We start from the raw sequence: 11,508 nt of genomic DNA, 5'->3' as shown, positions 1-11,508 counted from the left end.
GAGAGACCGGCAGCTGGGACCGCTGTAACACGGCCCCCGCCCCCTGAGTCCTCGGCAGGGCCCGGCCCCGGCCCCCAGCAGCGTGTTCATCTCTGGCCAGTTACAAAGAGCATCAGAAAGAGCGAATAAAACAAATGATCCCAAGTCCGGTGGCCGCCCGTGCTGCTGGCCGACCCCGGGCCTGTGCCGCAGTCGCCGCGGCACTAGCTCTTCCGTCGCACGTCCCAGCTGGGGGTCCCACGCTAGCGAAGGCAGCCTCGCGACAGCCCTGGGAGGCGCGGGGTGGGGGGTGCCCTCCGGCTGGCGGGGAGGCGGGAGAGGTGCCGGATCTCTCCCCCCGCATCGGTGCTGCGCTTGGGCCCGATGCTTGCTCCCGCGCCAACGTGGTCCCTGATCCGTAGCCCGCACCCTTTTAGCCCACTGTAGCATTTGGGAATGTGGTGTCAAATGCCTGACTAAAAAGGAACCACTTTATTATTGCAGCTGCTGGTGATTGTGGCATATGCATACACAGTTACCATCAATGGGAATGCATTTCCCCTCTCCTATAGGCTTTACCATCTCCACCCATGGATGTAAAAGGTAGCCCTATTTTCAGGATGTTTCAAGGAGAAAAAATAACCTTACTAACTAAGCTTAACCAAGGGATTTGGCCCACCAAGCCCATCCATACATTCATCAGCCAGTGGTAAGCATATTAGTCTTAGCTGCATTCATTTGGTCGTGAAACATTTTGGTTTTTTATTTGCAGGTTGGCAAAGATTGCAGTTCGTCTGCAGAGGCTGGACTAACATCTTGTTTCTAGTCTACAGTTAATAATTACACTAAACATTCATGTGTTTCTGCATGTTGACACTGCTCATGGCTTTTATAGCACCACACGTGAAGCACATTTTGGTGGATTACCAATTAAATAGGAGGAAAGGGTATATGGAGATGTTTAGTCAAGTAGTTACATCATGGATTCAAACAGTGGCGATGTGTAAGGGGTGCACATGCACCCTGTCGGCCAGCATTCCCAGGCAGGGGGGACAGGCAAGAGTGCTAGTGACACCCCTGAGAGTGCCAGCTGGGGAATGTGCCAGGAGAAGCAGTCGCCCTGCAGCTGATCCCACTGACCCGGAAGTGCTAGCAGTGTGCCTGGAAGTGCCAGTGGCGTGCTGCTGCCAGTTGCAGATCAACAGGATCGGCCACCGGGGGATCCCCTCCCCAGGGGGGGGGGGGGGGAGGGGAGCGGGGGGGGGGGAGCACCCCCCCCCCCCCCCGCCACTGCAGGAGACCCCTGCCCTGCTTGGCCCAAGGCTCAGCCGCCCCCTGGCACCGCTCAGCGGGGAGCGCTGCTCTCCCCGGCCAGCGCCGGGCTCTTCCCCAAGCAGCTCAAAGCCCAGGGCACCGGGCTCTCCCTGTGGGAGAAGCTGTGGGAACGGGGCAAAATGGCAGCGGCAGCTGGCGTCCCAGCTCCTGGCTGAGATGCCCGTGTCTGCTTCTCCCCGGGGGAAAAACGGCTCTTCCAGTCCAAACCCCCAGGGGCTGGGCCAGGAGGTATGGGCCACACAAGTCCTCCTCCTCCTCCAGGAGCCAGAGGCACAGCTGTCAGCCTGAAAACCGCTCGGATGCTGCCAGCCCTCCCAATGCAGCCCCTTCCCCGCCCGTCTCCACCGTCTCCACCCGCGGCTCCTGTGCTGGGGCCGACCGGGGGAGAGGAAGAAGTGGCCTCCAGGGCACTTGAAGGGTCACCCCCAGGTCTGCCAGACTCGCTGAAGGAGCCAGGTCACCCGGGAGCAAACACCCCACAAGGGAGGCTGCAGCCCCATCTCCCAGCTCGGGCCGGCGGGCTGCAGAGCCGGGCGCCAGCACCCACCTCGGACGTGGATGTCCGTGTCGGTCATTAGCAGCACGGCCAGCGGATGGACCTGGGAGGAGTCGCGCACGAAGACGCCGCCGTTGGACTTCACCGCCATGAAGTAGGTCAGCCAGCGGCTGTACAGCTTCGACGCCTCCCTGCTCCGGGGGGAAGGAGACCGGGATCAGCCTGCCCGCCCCGCCATGCCATGCCATGCCCCGCCTGGCCCAAACCAGGTCCCCGAGGAGGGGCCAAGGGTCTGCAGGACACGGCCGGCCCACACTCCCGCTGTGGGGCCATCCCAGCCCCAGCCCCACCACAATCCCCTGCCCAGGTCCTGGGCTCTGCAGGCCTCAGGCTCCCCCAGAACCATCCTCCCTCCCGCTTTGTCCTCGGGAGCCCGCTTGCCTGTTGATTGTGGACTTGTGCAGCAGGACGGTGCCGGCCTTGGTCCGATAGGCGTAGCTGTTGGGCTTGAACTTCCCCTGCCGGGTCACTTTACCCTGCCTCACCTGGGAACAAGAGAGGCAGCTCAGCCAGCGGGAGAACCAGCGCTGCCCATGCCTCCCTCCACCCGGTGCCATCCCACAGCTGGCGGGGACTCTCCCAGCCGCCAGGCTGCCCCTGGATGCAGGCACCGCAGCGCGGGCCATGGTCATTTCGGCACTGGCCTCAGCACCTGGGAGGCACTGGTACTCCTGCCCCGGGCCGGAGAGAGAGGGAGGGAGGGAGGGAGAGTGCTCGCACCTGGATGAGGTTGGGGTAGAGCCCCGCCATGAGGACGCCTTTCACCAGCTCCTCCTCCTCGCTGTACTGGTTGCACGCGGACGAGGGCAAGGTGCAGTCCGAGGACGACGGCACCAGGAAGGCTTCGTAGAGGTTCTCGGAGAACTGCTTGACTAAACCTGCGGGAAGGGGAGGAGGCCACGGGCATGAGCGGCCTCAGTGCCCGGGAGGGGCTGACCACTGCGCCCGGCCACCTGGCTCCATCAGCCCTGGGTCTGCACCCAGGAAACTGCCAGCCCGTCGGCTGCTGGGGGTCAGCAGCGACCTTCACCCTGCCTCGTTCCCCCAGAGGGAAAGGTCCGGGCTGTCGGAGGCACTGCCGAGGCTTCCTGGGGAGGGCTGGCTGTCCAGGCTCCCAGCCCGCTCCTGCTGCCTTGCGACAGCGCAGCGCTCGCCCCCGGGCCCAGGCAGGGGCTGGATGGTGCAGTACACGCTCCTTCACGTGTAGCTGCCTGCCGGGGCCTGGCCGAGGCTGGTGGGGTGGGGGGGCACTCACCGTTGATGAAGCGCAGGCTCGGGGCGTAGAGGTAGTAGTCCTGCAGGTAGTTGTCTCTGGCCCGACTGTCCCTGCGTCTCAGCACCTCCTCCCAGCCCTCCACGGCCCTCACGAAGGCCAGGTGGTCACTCCCGCTCTCCCGGCTCAGGATGGCCTTGGCCTAGGAGACGGGGTCGTGGTCAGACAGGTGATGGGTCCTGCCCTGCTCCCTCCCTCCCTCCCTCCCCACCGGCCCCGGCAGGCAGTCCCTCACCTTGTCCACCTCGGCCCGGTTCTGCAGACTGCTGCTGAAGGGGTCCCGCGTGAGGCAGGAGACGATGACGAGCAGTGGGTGGAGGCAGCGGTAGATGGAGGCCAGGACAATGGCCTTGGCCAGCCGGGGGTCCGTAGAGATCTGTGCCAGGCGCTTGCCCAGCGTGGTGAGGGCTTCCCTGTGATCCAGCACTCCTGTGGGAGTTGGACGGACCTCATCAGCCTCCTGCCAGCTTCCCCGCAGTGTGGGGGGGTCCCGGATGGGCTCACTCCCCAGCACACGTGGTCCCGAGGGAGCCCCTTAACCCATTCAACTCCATGTTTGGAGCTGACAGAGCTGGAAGATAATCCCAGGGGAGCAGGACCCCGGCTACGAGCTCCACACCAGCCCCATGTGCCCTTCCAGTCCTACCTGGCACCTTAAGCACTGTGCAAAATCAAGTTAGCAGGGGACGCCTGGAGCGCTCTGCTCCCCCTGCAGCAAGGACCTCAGCCACCCCCAGCCCCAGTCCTCCACCTAGCGATCTCCTGCAGAAGTATCACAGCTTCATCCACGGCTTTGATGTCGGGGCTGTCCAGAGCCTTGGAGAGGAACTCGACTGCCTGCAACACACGTTCGCGCAGGGAGCGCGCGAGACTCCGTCAGTTCCCGCCCCCCCACCCCCCCGGGCCTGCCGCTGGGACAGGAGCTCAGTGCTCTGCATTTCTGGGCAGCGTCGTTTAGCCACGGCACGGACTGGGCCACCTGGCAGGCTTCCTTCGGGTCAGGCCCACGCAGTAACAAATGGCTTAGGAAAGTGGTGCTCGACCTTGTTCTGTGGCCGGCCAAATGGGCAGCGCCTGGTCTGACCAGCACCTGGGGTCAGCGCGTGGGCACCACTCAGCCGCACGGAGGGAGGGGGGTGGGTAGCACGGTCTGAGTCTGCCCCTGCAGAGGGGAGAAAGGGGCTTCACCTGGCCCCGGGGGATGGTGGGGAGGGGGCTTGCCCCAGCCTCACAGGGAAACAGGGGGCATCGCTCAGCACTGTGGAGAGAAGCGGGATGCAGCCTGGCTCCAACTGGGTGCATGGGGCTTGGGGATTTGGTGGAGAAGGGAGGCAGCCATATTAATGGTCACCACCCTCCTCCTGCAAACTTCCCAACCCGTGGGGAGCACCACAGGCCAATGTGATGGCTCCAGGGGCCACATGTGGCGCAGAGGTTGGGCCCCCCTGGTTTAGGGGATGATGAGAAAGCCAGGATGACGGTGACATGCAGCGGAAGCCCAGGGAGGGAGAGAGCAGGCCAGTACCCCTGCCCTTACACAGGTCGGGGGCTCCTGGGCGAGCCTAACTGGTCAGCGCAGGGCTCCCCTGCGTCACCTCTGCAGCTCGGCACCAGGACAGCGGCTCCCCGAGCTGACAAACTGTCATGGCTGATGCCAGGGAGGACACAACAGGGGACAGATCAGCATGGACGTGCTTTGTCTGTGTCCTCTCCCTCCAAAGCATCTCCCACTGTCCCAGTGGCTGGAGATAAGATCCTGGGCTAAGGGGACCACTGACCCAACCCAGCCTGGCAGCACTTATGTCACCTGCACCCTGGATGTCCTCCCATGCCACTTTCTACACCACAGACGGCGGCTTGTCCCTCTCCAGGGGATCAGGTAGTGGGTAGGTAGAGCCCCACTGGCAGAAGACAGCCAGCCCCCCTGGTCTCCTGGCCAGGGGAGACACTTACCGTCTTCTCTGGCATGTGGATCTTGGCCTGGACCACCAGGTTCTCCAGGGGGGTGCGCAGGATTTCTGGGACCTGGTACGTCGGCATCTTGTCCAGGCGGCTGCGAGGGAAGAGGTGGTAGGCGAAACCCGACTGGCAGCGGCCAGCACGCCCTCGCCGCTGCACCACGTTGGACTTGGACACCCACACTGTCTCCAGGCAGGAGACCTGGGGAGGAGGAGAAGGCAGAGTTAGAGCCAAAACACCTGCCGTACCTTGACCGGTCTCAGGCCTTCGCTCTGGACTCGAGAGCTCCTGCTCCAAAGCATCCCACATCGCCGCGCCCAGCAAACCAGCCCGGAGGCCCACAAGATTCAGGAGGGTCTGCCCAGCCTGGAAACACTCTCTCCGTCCTTGACTGGGCTGCTGGGAGCCTCACACAGGGGTCGCGTTATAAGCACAACTGAGGTGCAATGCTCTGGGGGACACGCTCCCCTGACACCTAGCACCAGAGGGACGTAGGCGCTGCCACCCTCCGGCAGACAGCCCCCGGAGACAGTGGTTTCACACCTCCGCCGAACAGCCACGCTAAACCTGAGCTGTCGCAGCTCCCTTCCCTCCTGCGGCTCCCCTCGAGCACCTCTGCTGCAGTCACGAACCAGGCCTGGCTGCTCCTGGCCGGCTTTGCTGTCTTATCGCTCTCAGCCTCACCAGAGCCCAAGCGAAGCGCCAGGCCACGAGTGCCCTCCGCCACATGCTCCCCCGCTCTGTAACGTGGTGCTAGGATCTCTGCTGGCTCAAGGCAGGAGAGCGCCCAGGGCCCCGACAGAGCTCTGAGCTGCCCTAGCGAGGCCGCCCGCATGAAGTCTCACGTAGGCTGCTGGGGCCACAGTTCTGCCCCACAACACACCACTTCGGGACACTTAGGGGCTCCCTCGGGCCGACAGAGCATCAGCGGCTACAAGAAAGCTCCTGGGGGTGCGTTCAGGAGGGGTTATAAAGCCAGGAGACCAGAGGGCGCGAGATGCACAGGATAGGACAGGACGTGGGTTTGCTCCGAGGCCTCCAAGAAAAGCCTCTTTTGGCCAAGGATAAATGAGGGGCTGCATGCCGGAGAGGTCAAGATCAACCAGGCAATGCCTGCCAGAAAACCTGCCTGGGCGCCAGGAACGGGCTTAGACCACCCCCATGCCAGGAAGGCAGACTTCCCTGCCCCAGAGGGATGCAATCCAAGCCTCTGTTAGGAGCAGGCTGGGACTTCTCTAACCCGGCTGCAGGAGCAACGCCTGGCCGACGGCGTGCCCCACAGGTGCGAGGCCAGTACCTTGGTCTTCAAGTCGTAGCGCTCCTCCTTGTGGGTGCCACTGTCCACCACGTGCACGATGTCGTTGATGGTGATGGAGGTCTCGGCAATGTTGGTGGCCAGGACGACCTTGCGGACGCCGGGCGGGGGCCGCTGGAAGATGTTCTGCTGGTCCATCATGGGGATGTTGGAGTGCACTGGCACGAGACGCAACAGTCACATAAACCCCTTCCCACAAGCCCCGGGTGCCACTGCTATCAGCCGGGCATGGGCACCACTACAGCTCTGTCTACAACACAGCTACGCGGGTGAGGGGCTGGAAGTCTACCTCCTGCTGAGCGCCTGTCGTGGGGGAGCTGGATGCAGTTAGCCTATGGAGACGCAAATCTACCTTGCCCGCTGCCACCAGAGCTGGGCCTGCGCTGGGGCCCTGCGAGACTCAGCGCTGCCGTACGGCTGGAGCAGCAGCAGTCCCTGAAGCACAGTCTTAAACCGAGACAGGCCAGCCTGCGTTCGCTCAAGCATGCCTCAGACTCGTGCCCCAGCACCCACCACTAGGAGATCGCGCGTGCCAAGGAGGAAGCCGTGGGGGCCAACGCTCCACATGCTGCTATGGGAAAGGACATGCTCCAGCTGCATAACTCAGTGCCTGGAGGTCTGAGTTGAAGCTTCGCATGCTTGGTAAGTCTCTGCTGGCCTTCCCCAAGCCTCTGACAGGCTGCTGCAGCCCCTGCTCCCACCCACAGGGGCACATTTTAGTCTGTACGTGCCCCGCTGGGGACAGGGTGGGGCATGGCTCGCCCGTGACTCATGCTGCTGGCAGGGGCCCGTGACTCATCCTCCCTCCCACGGGTTTCCTCTGTGGACCAGTGACCCAGGGAGACGCCTGGCAACAGGTAGGCTGGGCTGCTAGCTAGGCTGGCCCGTGCAGCCAGCAGCACAGGAAGAAGTTGCAAGCCTCCAAAGAGCGCCTCTGCCCCTGCCTGGATGCAGCCAGGCCTGGTGCCACATTTGCCTGCAAAGCCCTGCCTCAAGAGCCCGCCATGCTCCCTGCTCTCACACGTGCCCATCTTGCTCCCTTGCTGGGGTAAGTGATGCGCTCCCTGCAGAACCACCCGCCCCCGGCTCTGGCCTACAGCACATCTCAGGGAGCAGGCGCTTGGAGTCCAAGCGGGAAGGCCTCCTCCCCGCCTTCCTGCTCTGCCCAGGACCAGCTTCCTTACTCGCACCCCCGGTCTGGGCAGCTAGAACAGCCATGCTCGAGCATGTGCCAGGCTCACGGTGCATCTGAGAACGCTCGAGCTCATCCGTGTCAGCCTGCAGCTGCAAGTGCCCGATGCAGTCACCCAGCGCGCCCCTTCCCCCTGCACACACTGGGGTGAGGAGTCCCTGTGCCGCCGCCTCACCTGGCAGGACGAGGTACCGGCTGTTCTGAGAGCCCAGTGCTTCCAGCAGGCGCTGCTGCACCCCCTTGATCTCCTGCCAACCGGGAAGAAAGCAGAGGATCCCACCTGCGAGGGAGCAAGAGCAAAACAGACAAGCCTGAGATGTGGAGGGTGCTGGAGACACTCCCGTAGTCCCCCTGCACCGCCCACCAGGCCTTCTGCGCTCCAAGGAAACCCAGCATTTTCCCTCCTAGTCCCAGAACCTCCTGTTCCCTTCTCACACGCTGCCACCTGTTAATGTTAGGACCGATGATGGCCGAGGCCCCTGCTGTACTGATGGCACATGCACCACCCGGGGACCCGCAGTCCAGCTCAAGGGCCCTGGGGAGCTGGATCCCCACAAGGCAAGACCATGCTGACAGAGTCCATACGGGCTGCACCGCACCAGCATCTGGAAATGTTTGTGGGCCCTTCTGTGCTGGCCAGGGTGAGGGCTTGAAGCCACAGGCTGGGCACCCGAGGACTTCACCAGGAAGCCGAGGCAGTACAACAGCAGTCCTCAACCAGGGTACGCCAAGTTCCACGAAGTTATGGAGGGGCGCCCTGACGTAAAGTTTGGGAACCACTGCGCTAGAAGCACGCACGTATAGAAATGTGCATGATGGAGTCGGCAATCTGCAGCCCGCAGACGCAAGGCTTTGGCAGCCGTCACTCTCCCTGTGCTGCCCTGCGGGAAAATGCCAGCAGTGGTTGGGTCCTAGCACCTGCCTTCTCACCTCCGACCCAAACTGGGTCTGTCCAGGTTGTGCTGTAAAAGGTTGCTGACCGCTGGCATAGGAAATCTACCTTTTACAATGGTTTTGTGCATAACATGAAAGGACTTGTTGACCTCTGGGCTTTGCTTTATTTGTGGCAGGTTAGGGCATTAGGTCTGTGTTGTGTCGGGGTTGAGGGCAGTCTTGCACAGAGCTTAGATTACAGCTGTATGGGATGGTTTGCATAGGGCTGATCCTGCCTCAGGCAGGCGACTGGACTAGATGACCTCTGGCAATCCTTTCCAAGCCTGTTTCTCTATGCTCCTAACTGGACAGCTGCGCTGTGAACGCTTGGCAGCACTGAAGGGTGAGAGGTGGGGTGGGAGTTGATGACCGCCCCCAGTCCAGGAGCTGCCATCCCACCCTGCACTGCAAGCTCATGTCAGTGCAGACTCTAGAAAAGGCTTCCTGACCCCCTCTGTGCACACAACCGAGGCATAAGCCAGCTGGTGAACTAACAGATTTATCCCCAAGAGAACAAGCAAGGCCAGCTGTCCTAAACCCTGTGGGTCTCAAGAGTCCTTGCAACTGCAGCACGAAAGTGCTTTGGACACAACCCTGCTTGCTTGGCTCCGTCCTGGCAGGACCCTGAGAGAGCGACTGAAACGTTCCCACTGACTGCAGCCTGCCTGATAAACTGATCTGGCTTCCTGCAGCCTCAGTTAATCCCAGATGTAGCACGTGTCCCTCCATCTCCTCCGACAGCGCTAGCGACAACTGTACATCGATAAGCTGGTCTACCTGGGGGCAAGAGCCCTCAGCTTCATGGCTACTTCACCTCCAAAGGCTCAGAAGACAAGCTCTGGACCAGCTGGACCCCAACAACGCAGAAACCAAAGGCTGGGTCCTGCCAAGCGCTATCAGCGTCCCCTGGGGATTTGGATTTGATCTGCTGTGTCCGTGTGTCATGCCTGTGTCCCCCCACCACCTGCCCACCTTTCATAACCAAGTGCGAGGAAGAATGAAGCAGCACGTACCTGGATCCCCATGGGTATCGATCTGGAGCACGAGGTCTGTGATCAGATCAAGGTCAAGGACGCATTCATCATCTGATTGCTGAATGAAACAAGAGAGGGTGAACAGCTGGGAGTGGCAGTGCCCCCATCAGCTGGAGAGAGGGAAGCCACCCCTCTACACACACCACCCCACAGAGAAGCACCGACTTCGAGCTTCTCTCCTGGCTCTCACTGACTCATTCTGGTCACAACCGTTACCAGTTTCTTCTATGTGATAAGGTCCTCAGCAGCTCGCCTCCCTCATGCTCCAGAAGCACCACAAGGGTCAGCTAGGAGCTGTAAATCCTACAAGCTCTCAACCCGATTTAGCAGATATCTGCGGCGTGGACACTCCATGCACACAGAATCATAGACAATGAGGGTTGAAGGGAGCTCAGGAGGTCACATCTAGTCCAACCCCCTGCTCCAAGCAGGACCAGCCCCAACTACACCACCCCAGCCAAGGCTTTGTCTAGCCGGGTCTTAAACACCTGCAAGGATGGAGACTGCCCCACCTTCCTGGGTAACCTGGTCCAGCGCTTCACCACCCTCCTCGTGAGAAAAATTTTCCCAATATCCAACCTCAGCTTCCCTTGTTGCAGCTTAAGCCCATTGCTCCTTCTGCCATCTGCCCCCACTGAGAACAGCCCAGCTCCATCCTCTTTGAACCCCGTTGCAGGGAGGTGAAGGCTTCTGTTCAGTCCCCCTCAGTCTTCTCTTCTCCAGAATAAGAAGCCCAATTCCCTTCTCAGAAGTCATGTGCTCCAGCCCCCGAACCATTTTCATTGCCCTCCGCTGGACTCTCTCCAATGTGTCCACATCCTTTCTGTAGCGGGGGGCCCACAGCTGGACACAGGACTCCAGATGTGGCCTCCCCCGTGCTGAATAGAGGGGAAGAATCACTGCCCTCCATCTGCTGCCAACGCTCCTGCCAATGCAGCCCAGGATGCCAGTAGCCTTCTTGGCACCAAGGGCACACTGCTGGCTTGTATCAAGCTTATTGTCCACTGCCACCCCCAGGTCCTTTTCTACAGAGCTGCTGCTTAAACAGTTGGTCCCAAGCCTGTAGCGACGCACGGGATTGTTCCATCCTAAGTGCAAGACTTGTTGAACTTTATGACGTTTACTGTCTACCGTAGTAAATAGTAGATAGCACTAGTAAATAGTAAGTTAGTAAATACTGAATACTATTTACTATTAGTAAACAGTAGATGGTAAACTCCATCTATTGTAGACTCTTCGAATATGCCATGATGTATTACATAGTAAAGCCAAGTCACGGGTTTTGGAGTAGGGCAGGGGAAGATTATGCCCCAGGGAGCTGGGGTAAGAGTGAATCAGCAGGGCACCTGTCTGCATCTCTTCATGAATCGAAGGCAGTGGGCAGAGACCAGCGTGAAAAGGATCAAGTGATAAAGGTCCTTTGAAAGGGCAGCAGCAGAGAGAGCAGCATCTGCAAGGCAGGGAGCAGGTCCAGCTGCAGCAGAGAGGAGGCTGCAGATACACTGGGTAACCTGCCATCAGGCACCTGACCTGAGAAAGCCAACACGTCTGCAGCGGAGACGCGCCACAGGCATTCGCTGCTGACTGTCAGAATAAGACAAACGTTTGTGCCCTGGGCCGAACCCCTGCAGACTGCGCTGACATGGTCACCTCCTTGTCACCAGACAGAAAGCAACTGTCAGCTCAGGACGCTCCAGTGGAGGCCACTCAGAAGAGTTAGCGTTTAGGAGGAGCTGCTGCCAAGTCAACAGTTTAGACCCAAAGCAGAGATAAAGATTATCTGGAATTTAATCAAATAAATGGGATTTAACTAAACCTACTGTACTGCCATTAAGGGGAGGCTTGGATTTAAGTCTTGGCCAACAGCTGTTGACCCAAACCCAGCAGCTGTGTGGGGAGAGGGGAAACACAGGGGTCGGGACCTGTTCTGGC

At 60.6% G+C, this 11,508-nt stretch overlaps 1 protein-coding gene across 1 annotated transcript in view; it reads right to left on the bottom strand.

Moving 5' to 3' along the window:
- Nucleotides 1-1,718: 1,718 nt before the first annotated feature.
- The window catches only part of DHX30 (DExH-box helicase 30), a 35,331-nt gene continuing 25,541 nt past the window's right edge, over nucleotides 1,719-11,508 (bottom strand). The window contains 10 exon segments of the mRNA XM_025191863.1: nucleotides 1,719-2,001; nucleotides 2,252-2,355; nucleotides 2,591-2,748; nucleotides 3,126-3,285; nucleotides 3,379-3,573; nucleotides 3,900-3,980; nucleotides 5,097-5,303; nucleotides 6,400-6,575; nucleotides 7,785-7,889; nucleotides 9,556-9,634. Of these exon segments, the coding sequence (XP_025047648.1) occupies nucleotides 1,734-2,001; nucleotides 2,252-2,355; nucleotides 2,591-2,748; nucleotides 3,126-3,285; nucleotides 3,379-3,573; nucleotides 3,900-3,980; nucleotides 5,097-5,303; nucleotides 6,400-6,575; nucleotides 7,785-7,889; nucleotides 9,556-9,634 (1,533 nt within the window). The 3' untranslated portion in view covers nucleotides 1,719-1,733.

Source organism: Alligator sinensis, unplaced genomic scaffold (assembly GCF_000455745.1).
Source record: "Alligator sinensis unplaced genomic scaffold, ASM45574v1 scaffold1296_1, whole genome shotgun sequence".
In the NCBI taxonomy this organism is placed as follows: domain Eukaryota; kingdom Metazoa; phylum Chordata; order Crocodylia; family Alligatoridae; genus Alligator; species Alligator sinensis.
This window is presented reverse-complemented; position numbering and strand designations above follow the sequence as displayed.